The sequence below is a fragment of the Aegilops tauschii genome, chromosome 7 (genome assembly GCF_002575655.3).
Source record: "Aegilops tauschii subsp. strangulata cultivar AL8/78 chromosome 7, Aet v6.0, whole genome shotgun sequence".
NCBI lineage: Eukaryota > Viridiplantae > Streptophyta > Magnoliopsida > Poales > Poaceae > Aegilops > Aegilops tauschii.
In genome coordinates this window covers 85,072,789-85,084,310 of record NC_053041.3, presented here as the reverse complement: position 1 = coordinate 85,084,310, position 11,522 = coordinate 85,072,789, and the positions used below count along the sequence as shown (strand labels likewise).

Below are 11,522 nucleotides of genomic sequence, written 5' to 3'. Positions count from 1 at the left end.
GCTTGAATTGGACTTTAATTAGGAAAAGCTAGTCAACTATCGTGACATATTTGGAAAAAAATGAAATCAATGTAAAACTATTGATTACAAAAGAACTATCATCTTATGATGGGGTAGGGTGTGCGTAAGTGTGTACATAGGACAGTGGCGGAGCATGCAAAAAGAGATACCGGGCGGGCTGAATGGGCCAGGCTGTAAGGAATTACTACTGGCTGGCATTCTATAACCAATGGGCTTCTATATGGTGAGAAGCTGCAGAGGTGGGTGGGTAATGACCCATTAGGCCTTGCCTAATTAAGCTCCGCCAATGCATAAGAGGTTGACAGCATAGGCATGTAAGTGGGCACCATGCGGCCTTGGTGACCGCTGGCAGCGACACGCGACGAGATCCTCCGGCCCCAGATTCGGCCGCCAATTGGGCAATGGATTCCCAGCGGATAGCTGAAGACTGCGGGAGGGCGTACTTCTCTCGGGATCATCAGAGAGCAGCGCAGACGACCATCTGCTCCTCAAGACTACAAGGGATGAGCTCCCGGTCCTCGGGTCCAGACATGTTGAAGTCGGATCCAGGCGCCGCCATGGAGGAGAACACCGGAGCTAGCCAGAGAGGAGCTTGGTAGTGTGGGAGGGGAGGGAAGTGGAGTGGAATGCGGCTAGGGTTTCGGTCAAAGTGTGGATAGAGTCCATTTTATGTGGGAGCGGGTGTGCCAGAGAGGGTCGGATTCAACGTAGCAGGCGTGTCTGAATGTCCCTAAATCCGCCTAAGATTTAGGGTTGATATGAGAAGTGTCGGTCAGTCCGGACATTTGGACCAGCTATGACGAGGCCGGTTGGGTGACCTTTTTGCATCCGGACACTGACGGGGCAGCCCGTTGTTTCGGAAGGGTATGGGTCTCGTTGTAGATGCTCTAAGGCTCACATGCATTTCAGTATCAAGTTTGACAATTTGTTTGGTCAACAAAATATTTGTTATATATCAGCAAAAATACTGGTATATCATTACATTCGTGTTAGGAGCAAGTACTTTGTACTGTACATGCTCTAAACGAATACGAGACCTTGAATACCCACGATCTCAAATTCTTTGTTCTCGATTCTAGGGTCATAACCGTAATTTACTTTCTTTTAGGAGCGCGGCTGACAGGTGGGCGCCTCCATCTCCATGTATGACGCGATGATGTGCACACTCCGGAAACATGTCCACACTCAACTCCAGAACAGTTCCCCACCCGATCTGCCGTGCCTGTATAAGCCTTTCCATCCGCGCGACGGCGAGAGCGAGACCGAGCAAAAATGGGGATGCAGCCGCAGACACAGCAAGGAGGGGGCGGCGCCGCCGCGGCGAAGGAAATGGAGGAGGAGCCGCACGTCGAGCGGCTTCCCGCCGACCTCCTCGCGCACGTGCTCTCCCTCCTCTCCTCCTTCCACGACCTCGCCATGTACGTATTACTACCAAATCATGGACGCGCCATGATTCCCAAGCTTACGTATCCGTTCCGTTGTGTTGTGTGATGAGTCGCTTATATTCTCGTCGTTGTCAGGGCCGGGGGAGTGAGCCGACGGTGGCGCCAGGCGGTGGGCCGGTCGCTGGCGTCGCGGCGGCGGCTGAGCTTCGCGGGGCAGCGCACGGGCGACGACTCCGCCGCGCGCCTCGTCCGCGCCGCCGTCAACCTCCGCGACCTCGACGTGTGAGTAAATTGCTCCGACCTGTTCCTGATCAAGTGGAACTGCATTTTCAAGTTTTTCTGACTCTGTCTGGCTGGCCGTGAATTTTGTTGGAGAAGTTCGCGGGGCTGCTGGGGCTGCCATATCACCGACGGAGGGCTGCTGCAGATCACCATGGCGGAGTGCGTCGGCAAGCTCACGGCGATCTCGCTGTGGGGATTGGCCGGGATCACCGACAAGGGCGTCGTTCGTCTGGTATACATGCTCTGTTTTCCATTCTTCCTTTTTTTTTTCTGATTCAACTGCTTCTGCTTGGTTGTGTTCGTCTGCAACATTGCTATGATGGCATTGTCACATCACTTGTACTCGTATAGCACAAGGATTTCACACTATGGTACTGTGAAGTCGCAGGATGTCGTCATATGTTTATTAAGCCGGAGCTTTCGTGATAATTCGATGTCAGATCAAGTAACTGACCGCAGTAGCTTTCCATTCTGAACCACCAGAAATGTTTAGCTTAGTTTATTCCCTTTTGTAACAGCATAAATATATACTTACTATAGCCTCCTAATCTACTTATTTGCTCATAAGTACTCCTTCATATCATTTGCTATAATAAAAATGCTGTTTATGCATTTATAAATTTGTTAAAATTGGAGAGAACTGTTTTTTTTATGTTTCTGTTATGATGGTGAACATGCTGTATGTACATGCAAAGGTCACTAGCATTTACAGAAAATACACTAAACAATATTTTCTTTTGTAAAACCAATTTGGGTATTTAATGGAACCATCGTGAATTGAACTAGACAAGTTAACCATCGTGAATTGATACAATTGATATCTTTGATTCTTTTTTCTTAAGAAAAATGATATATTCAATTCATGTAGAAAGGGACATCTTTAACTAATTTGTTTGTATGGTTTTTCCAACTTCCCTTTGCAGGTGTCAAGAGCCCATTCTCTGCAACACCTCAATATTGGTGGAACATTTATCACCGATGAATCATTGTATGCAGTTGCAAACAATTGTACAAACCTGAAGGTATGTCTTGCTAAATTTCAGGATTTTAGGGTGCAGATGACGGCCCTAAAAACAGTTGAAGATACTCTATTGCAGCCTGCCTCTGCGTGATACGAAGAAAGTCAAACTTCATTCAAAACATTTAGCACTGAAAACATTATTAAAATTAAAAAGAACATATGACGCAGTCTGTTAGAGTGTCCGGACATACTTTGAATTTTCACCGTCAGTTCTGGGGTTCTGCCTGCGTGCACGGCGGGGCATACGAAACAAAGTCAAATTTAACTCAAAAATTAAACACTGAAAGCCATTATTATTATTAAAAGGAACATATGACGCCGTCTGTAGAGTGTTGGAACATACTTTGAATGTTCAGCATCAGTTCTGCTCAGCCTGCGTGCACGCAAGGACTAACGTGCCGAGTTTTCTTGTGCAGAGCATCATGCTGTGGAGCTGCCGCCATGTCACGGCGGCCGGCCTGGTGGCGCTGGTGAGCAAGTGCCCGGAGTTAGAGTGCATCAACGTCGGCGGGATGAGGGTGTCGCCGGAGAGCTTCGCCGGCCTGCTCTCCATTAGCCCTGCTCTGAGGATCAGGTCCGTCCCGGAGATCGTCAACGCCAGCGTGCAGGTTTCATGAAGGAAAATGCGCTGCCGTAATCCAGTGGTTCATGGAACTGAAAACACAAAGATTCACGAGAGGGGTTTGTGGCGTTTTTATTCCTGGTGTGTTCATGCTCGGTCTGTACGTGACCTGTGTTACAGCGAATAAAAATTGTGGTTGCCCGTCCATGCCCACCATATATTTTTCCATCAAAATCATGCACACAGAAAACCTTACCAAGGTTCAGTTGTTACGGAGAGGCGAGGAGCACCTATTTGTAATCGGCGAAGCTTTCTGACCACGATTATAGCCACTGGGGATTAAAAAAATAATGCTCAGACATACATGCTTGCTGGTGTGCTTTAGTATGAATTTTGTATGCTTCGGTACAATTTCCTAAACACATCAATGGATGTGATCTCGTCATCCATTTTATAATAAAAGATACTATAGTCTTTTTAAAAATACGTCGCCTTGCCGCCTGTGTACGCCGCGCTGGGCCGGTCCATGGACAGATGTTGTACACTTGTACGATCTGTTCGCCCAGGGGAAAATGTCACAAAAAGATTAGTGCTAGGTGAGAATTCCAACACGCGACCTCCTGCTGCAAAGAGTGAACTTAGAGCATCTACACCCGGACTTGACAAATCCAGCCCCTCAAACGCCGCGGACAGTGACCGATCACCCTAAAAAACGCATTCCACATCTGGACACCTCAATTACCATATTTTAAATCCATATAAAGACATGCAACTACGTCGACGCATACACATCGTCCAGCAAATTCGCCTTAGTTTCTTCTTCTTTTTGCCAGAAAATTGCCGTGCTTGCAAACTAAATTTGTCATCTTCGCGCCAACTAAATTGATTTGTCGTGCCTACGAATCTGACGTCGGATTTTTAGTGTTTCCGAAAATATTAGGAATGCCGAGTTCATAGTCCTTCAGTCTAGCTTAATCTCCCAACTAATACAGTTGTACAGGTCTAGGGACCTATCATCAATTGATTGATCCTTTTTTTCAAACGTGGCGGGCATGGGCAGGGCGGCTGCACGGCGCAGCGCCGTCCGCACAATCCAAAGGCGCCCCTGCTCCAACCGTGCAGGAACAAGAATCCAACAAGCCCCGTCCGTCCCCGCTTTGCGTCGTCCACTCGCGCGTCGCGTCGCCCTCCCGCCGCCCGCATCACCTTCACGTGAGCCTTCGCGATGCTGCCGGCCCGCCGCTAGTAGTATAGTCCTCCCCTGCTTTCCTCCGCGCGACCGGGGAGCCAGAGAGCGCGAGCTCGAGAAGCAAGCAAGCGCGCAGGAGATGGCGGGAGACGACGCCCGGAGCGGCGCGGTGGCGCCGGCGGAGGAGGAGCCGCACGTGGAGCGGCTTCCGGCCGACATCCTCGCGCACGTCCTCTCCCTCCTCCCCTCCTTCCACGACCTCTCCATGTAAGAACCAAGAACGCGCCCGCCTTTGATTGATTTCCATGGACATCGCTTCCGCTCGGATGGATGATGGTGCCCTGCCGCCCGCCGACCGCGAGCTTGAAATTGAATTGACCCGCTCTATCTTGAATTTGGTGGTCGTCGTCGTTCGTCAGGGCCGGGGCAGTGAGCCGGCGGTGGCGCCGCGCGGTGGGCCGGTCGCTGGCGACGCGGCGGCGGCTGAGCCTGGCGGGGCAGCGCACCGGCGACGAGTCCACCGCGCGCCTCGTCCGCGCCGCCGTCAACCTCCGCGACCTCGACATGTATGTGAGCCGATCGGTCAATCGATTGATCGATCGCCCGAACAATCATGGCCAATCCAACAGTCAATTCACGCCACATATCCCCAATTAGCTTAATCATATCTTTCTAACTCTCTCCGCCCGTTCTTGGAGTTCACGAAGCTGCTGGGGCTGCCACATCACGGACCAGGGCCTGCTGGACATCTCCTCGGCGGCGTGCGTCGGCAACCTCACCTCCGTCTCGCTGTGGGGGCTGGCCGGGATCACTGACAAGGGCGTTGTTCATCTGGTAATTGATCAATTTCCTCGTCGGTTTTCCTCCATCGACCAAACTTTTTAATTTTGATGACACATGCACATGCCCACCAAATTGTCAAACTGATGGTGTGTTCATCGATCCTATCTACCACCGGCTAGCCATTGCTATCATGGTGTAGAAGGTGGATTTGGATACTGGATTCTAAGGTCGCATCGCGCGGGATGTCGTCAGGCATACTATTACGACGTTGCTTTCAGAATAATTCATTGTGCGGGTCAATGAGTGGACAATATACGCTTATCAGAACCATTTATTATGTGGGTCTGAAGAATCGTAGGAGTATGATGCATGGTTTCCAGTTTTTCAGAAACAAATAAAAAGTTCATGAATCCACTTGTTTATGTCCAGAAAGTTAAAAAAATGCCAAGTTAACCTGAACTACAAGAAATCTGTACTTTGTTGTGATAATTTTACCAATATGAATTTGCCAATCCTGATTCCCTGCAGGTCTCAAGGGCTCGTTCTCTGCAGCACCTGAACATTGGTGGGACATTCATCACTGACGAATCGCTCTATGCAGTTGCAGATAGTTGTCCAAATCTGAAGGTATGTACTGTTTCTCTCCGAGATAATTGCATCTATAGTCCTCGTACTCGCTGGCGACGTCCAACTCAGTCCTGAAACTTGCGTATTGCTTCAATACGGTCTTGATACACGAAAATACGTGGTCAATAAGGTCCCTGAGGTTGAAATGTCGGTCCTAGCTCTACACGTCACATACGTACTGTGTATTCCGTCGTATGCCACGTCAGACTGGCCACACTCGTCAAGTTGGACCCATATGTCAGTGGTCAATAAGGTCCCTGAGGTTGAAATGTCGGTCCTAGCTCTACACGTCACATACGTACTGTGTATTCCGTCGTATGCCACGTCAGACTGGCCACACTCGTCAAGTTGGACCCATATGTCAGTGGAATATTGCGAAATAAAAGAAAAAATACACGCGGGCGGGTGGTTCGAACCCACAACATGTGGGCCGGGGAAGCGCGCGCTAGCCACCAGACAAATTGTGTGCCGGCCATATATGAGGAGATGCACACCCTATATATGTAGTCCTTTTTATAAGAAATCTATTTAGGTTTTTTTGAGTGAAAAGAAATATAATTAGGTATTCACAGTCTTTTTTGGGGCTGTACGAGCCTGTTTCTTTTGTTTTATAGCTACGACCCAGCTGTGTTCTCTGTGTTCTGGTTTTTGTTCGTGTTCATTTTTTTTGGCAGTCTCCTATTTGGCGCGCGCAACCTGGTGCGTACCCCCTCCCCCGCCCCCTGAGCCCACTGCATACAGAATTTTTGAAATTGCGAATATTTTTACTTCATGATTTTTTTTCATATCGGTCAACATTTTTAAAAATTGGGCTGAACAATTTTCGAATTTAAATTTTTTTATTGAATTCAAAAAATGTTCACCATATTTTTGAAGTTGCGATTTTATTATTCATGAAATGTTTACAAATTCGTGAATAATGTTTGAAATGGCGCACATGTTTTTTGGAACTCGTCAACAAGTCTTTTTTGCATAGGCAAACATTTTTTTAATTCATGAATAACTTTTGAATTTCAGAAACATTTTGTTTGTGATGAATATATTTTAGAGTCAACAATATATTTTTTAATCATCGAACATTTTTTTCAAAATTTACAAAATATATTTTTCTAAATCCCAAGCATTTTCTTGCGATATTTTCAGAAATTCAAGGACATATTTTGTATACACGAACATTTACTTTTGAATCATGAGCATTTTTTGAATCGATGGACATAAAAAAAATCAATTCATGAATACCAAGTGTGTGTGTGTGTGTGTGTGTGTGTGTGTGGGCGCGCGCGCGTGTGTGTTTGTGATATGTGTGGAGATGCATGCCCTATATATTTAGTCTTTTGTACAAGTTGCCGACAAATGTTTCCTACAAGCAGTGGTAGTTACCACCACTTGCGTTTTGTATGTTGTATGTAGTATCTGTCGAAACCGAGAGTATGTACGTGTAGTATGTAGTATATAAAAATGATTAGGTAGTATATATACAAATTTTTAGGTAGTATGTACCATTTTTTTACTATGCTCTTTTTAACGTACAAATATGTACGTATTTCATAAATATAACAAAAACTATGGGTTCATATGCAATTTTTTCACGTAACTTGCTTTGAAATATCTTAGATATAGTACATGAACATATTTAAAATAATAAAATAGTATATATATAGTACCACTTGGTAGTATATGAGATATGTGGGGTAACTACCACCGGGTGGTAGGATGGATTTTCCATATATATATATATATATATATATATATATATATATATATATATATATATATATATATATATGTGTGTGTGTGTGTGTGTGTGTGTGTGTGTGTGTGTGTGTGTGTGTGTGTGTGTGAGGAGATGCACTCCCAAAATGTTCAGCATATATTTGAAGTTGCGAACATTTTCTATATTCATGAACTTTTTACAAGTTAGTGAATATATTTTGACTTTACGAATATTTTTTGAAACTACGTAAATGTTTTTTGGAACCCGTCAACAAGTTTTTTTTTGCATAGGCAAATAGTTCTTGAAATTCGTGAAAAACATTTGAAATTCAGAAACATGTTTTTGTGACGAACATTTTTGAATTCCTCAATACATTTTGAATCAGTGAACAATTTTTAAAATTCTGGAATTATATTTTTTAAAATTCCCAAGGATTGTTTTGAATATTTTAAAAACTTTACGGACATTTGTTGTAGACACAACGTTTTACTCTTTAATCATGAACATTTTGTGAATCAATGAATTTAAAACTCATGAATATTTTAAAATTCACGTATATTTTTAAAGAGACAGTGATATGCTTATAATATATTCCCTCCGTCCGGAAATACTTGTCATCAAAATGAATAAAAAGGGATGTATCTAGATCTAGATACATCCCTTTTTATTCATTTTGATGACAAGTATTTCCGGACGGAGGGAGTATAGTGCATCCCCATGTTAACCAAGATCACGCACTCGCCTGGTGGCCCGCTCGCGCAGTGGTTGGGCAGAGCTTATGGGTTCGAATCCCCCCTCTGTGTTTTTTTTTTTCATTTTATTTCTCGGCCCATTGACATATGGGCTGCATACGGACGTGGCCTCCACTACAGAAATACGAGATATGTACGTGACGCGTAGAGCCAGGACTGGCGTTTCAACCTCAAGAACTGTATTGACCATGTATTTTCGTATACCGGGACTGTATTGAAGCAATACGCAAGTTCAAGGACTGAGTTGGATGTTGCCTGCGAGTACAAGGACTATATATGCAATTATCTCGTTTCTCTTCTCTGAACTTTACGACTTTCCTTTGGAACAGTTGTTCTGTAGACGGCTGCACCTAATAAATTTTCTGCAAATAAAAGGCCTAATTAAGGACGTTATTTTATAGTTTGATATATTATGTGGTATGTGCGGTTCATGAATAAAAAGGGGACAATTAATTGTACATGTCATGCAAGTAGATTAGTTGGTTGGACCCATCATGGAAAATGAACTAATTGTCTTTATTCAAGCTCAACTCTATGGATGGAGATAGCCTCATGATCTCTCTTGGGTACCTCTTAGTTTCACAGTTGAGCGACTCATTTTAAAATTTGTTGAGGTTTGCAATTAAGGTTGAGAGTACAGAGTAACAATAAGATTGCTTTGTGGACTTCATTTAGCTTTTTATGTTAATCAATTTGAGAATTTCATTTGGCAGTAACGGATTGGAGACCATTGCTCACTTGGGAACTTGTTTTCCTTGTAAATTTTCACAAAAAACCTCCACGTGGATATGGGACTCCTTTGAGGCTAGCTTTAAAAAACACAATAACCTCAAAAAAAATCTGAAAATAGTTCTTTCTCTAGAAAACAAATTATGAACAAACTTTAAATTCTGGAAACTCATGCATGTTATGAATGGTATGATACTGATACGAATTAAAAAATATCCCTGCAAAAAAGAAGTAAAAAAGTATCCCACCCCAGCCCATCCCAAATCTGAAGAACAAAAGGGCGGCAAATCTGACCAAAGACTGTCACCAACAATGGGAGATAGTGCTGGAGAGGATTCGAGAAACAAACTACTTGTTGGCAATTCAAACAATTTAAAAATATTATTTAGTTACACCTAAACTAGGCATTCTTGCACTTGAAAAAAGATCTATGAAGTTATTTGTTTGTTTTCTACATTCTAGAACAATCTACCGAATTTTGTAGATATATATGATTACTCTGGATGAGAACACGTGAACACACTAGATATGGACACATAAACACATTATAAGAATACAACAAGAATGCATAAACTAATTTATGAAGTAATATGGTAGTTTAGGTTTTCTTAGATAAGGTACAAATCAATTTAACAAAGTATTTTCTCAAACAATCCCTCTGAAATAAAAAAAACATGTTTTGCGACAAATATAGTTTTAGTTACCTAAACAAATGTATTTTAATGGATAAATACTATAATCATACAAAAAATATGTATATTACCATAGAGAATATGGTTGACCTCTTATTTCAAATAGCTACACCAAAACTAATATTAAGATACAATGTCAAAGATATATAACAGACATTTAATAAGAGTTAACACGAAATAAAAATGTTTACTATAAACATGTCTAAGCAATTATTTTTAATTAATTTTATTTGACCACACGTGAATCTCCAAAAACTATTTTGAATAGATCAATTAATTTATATTTCAGTGTGGATAACTGTTGAGGCCATTTATATGTTATTTATATGAAAGTGTGATCACCTTCCATGATGGCAGAAAGCTCAGTTTTTGTAGGTACATTTCAATTAATATATTACTACAACTCATCATTCGTTACACATTTAGATTACCTCCACTACAAATTATGGATCAATGCTAAAACGCAGATGGTTTCCATTATAGATGAAATGGAGCGGAAACTTTTCATTCCTTCCCAAATAAGTGAAAATATAAACAAAAAATTATAAAAGGATGCAAAAAATGGAAAGTTTCTTGTAAAAAAGGGAAATGGACGATGTTTTCGGACAAAACTGCTGCAAAAATGGAATTTTCCTATACGCACATGTGAAAAATTTCGTTTATCATTTGTGAATGTAGCCCACTCGAGCCTAGCCCATGTACATTGTTGGCCCAACCTAATTCTGTAAAAAATATACTAATGCTTATGCGATCTTCGTCCCTCTCAGACTCTCACTACATGGCTCCTACTCCTATCCTTCATGCCTACTTGTCGACACACCTCGTTGCCCCTTCATTGGTGTATAATCGAACAAGTTTATTGATTTAATTTTGCTTTCTGTATGGCTCAAGGTTTTATTAAAAGAAAACTTCCAATGTTGTATCCGTGTTCACGCCTTATTTGATCAGCAGTTTCTGCTTCATTTGCGGAATTTTCATATTGTTTCTGCTTCCGCTAAGAAAATGAAAAACAAATATCGTAGTATTCAGTTCCGTTTGTTTCCCCTCCATTTTTCATCCCTATTTTACATGGACTATTTTTTTTTGCAGAGCATCATACTGTGGAGCTGCCGCCACGTGACTGAGGCCGGACTAGTGGCACTCGTGAACAAGTGCCCGGAACTGGAGTGCATCAACGTTGGCGGTATGCGGGTGTCGCCGGAGAGCTTCGCGGGCCTGCAGTCCATCAGCCCTGCCCTGCGGATCAGGTCCATCCCGCAGATCCTCAACGCCGACGTGCAGGTTGCCTAAAACAAACAAAAAACATACCCCTGCTATATACCGCAATCCATCGCTCCATGAAAATTACTATTGAAAGAAAAGGTGAGAATTAAGTGATTTATGTTGTTCTTGATTCAGGTTGTGTTGATGTGTTGACAGTGTTGTGCATATGTTGACTTGTACATACATGTTGTAAAGAATAAAAGTGTAAGGCAGACATACTCTGCAAAACTATGCATCCGGACTGTTCAAAAAGTTGGATGTTACAGATTCATTTTCAGTTCATTTGTGAGATCAATTTGACAATAAGTTCCTTTGACTGAGATGTTCATGCCGGTGGACTAGGAAAACATGGATCTCAATGTTATCTTTTGGGTCTTTTTGCTGTTTGTTTATTCACTCATTAGCATAGCTTGAGGAATTGATGCTAGAGTTTCTCACTTGGACCATGTGTTCCACCAAGATAACCTTCCAAGATGGAAACGTCTCAGGAACCATATGCCAA

General features: G+C 42.9%; 2 protein-coding genes across 3 annotated transcripts; both read left to right on the top strand.

Moving 5' to 3' along the window:
• The first annotated feature begins 1,226 nt into the window (after nt 1-1,226).
• Nucleotides 1,227-3,634, top strand: LOC109746747 (F-box protein At5g67140). The gene is made up of 5 exons (XM_020305851.4): nt 1,227-1,439; nt 1,542-1,688; nt 1,785-1,920; nt 2,612-2,710; nt 3,126-3,634. Exons 1-5 carry the CDS (start codon nt 1,294-1,296, stop codon nt 3,324-3,326), a joined length of 729 nt encoding a protein of 242 aa, XP_020161440.2. The 5' UTR covers nt 1,227-1,293; the 3' UTR covers nt 3,327-3,634.
• Nucleotides 3,635-4,284: 650 nt separating this feature from the next.
• Nucleotides 4,285-11,291, top strand: LOC109746742 (F-box protein At5g67140). Of its 2 annotated transcripts, none has more exons than XM_020305847.4 (5): nt 4,285-4,727; nt 4,880-5,026; nt 5,168-5,294; nt 5,772-5,870; nt 10,847-11,291. In XM_020305847.4, exons 1-5 carry the CDS (start codon nt 4,324-4,326, stop codon nt 11,045-11,047), a joined length of 978 nt encoding a protein of 325 aa, XP_020161436.2. In that variant the 5' UTR covers nt 4,285-4,323; the 3' UTR covers nt 11,048-11,291. The 2 variants fall into 2 exon arrangements, with proteins under 2 accessions (XP_020161436.2, XP_020161433.2); XM_020305844.4 differs by having other exon boundaries at nt 5,159-5,294.
• The last annotated feature ends 231 nt before the right edge of the window (nt 11,292-11,522 follow it).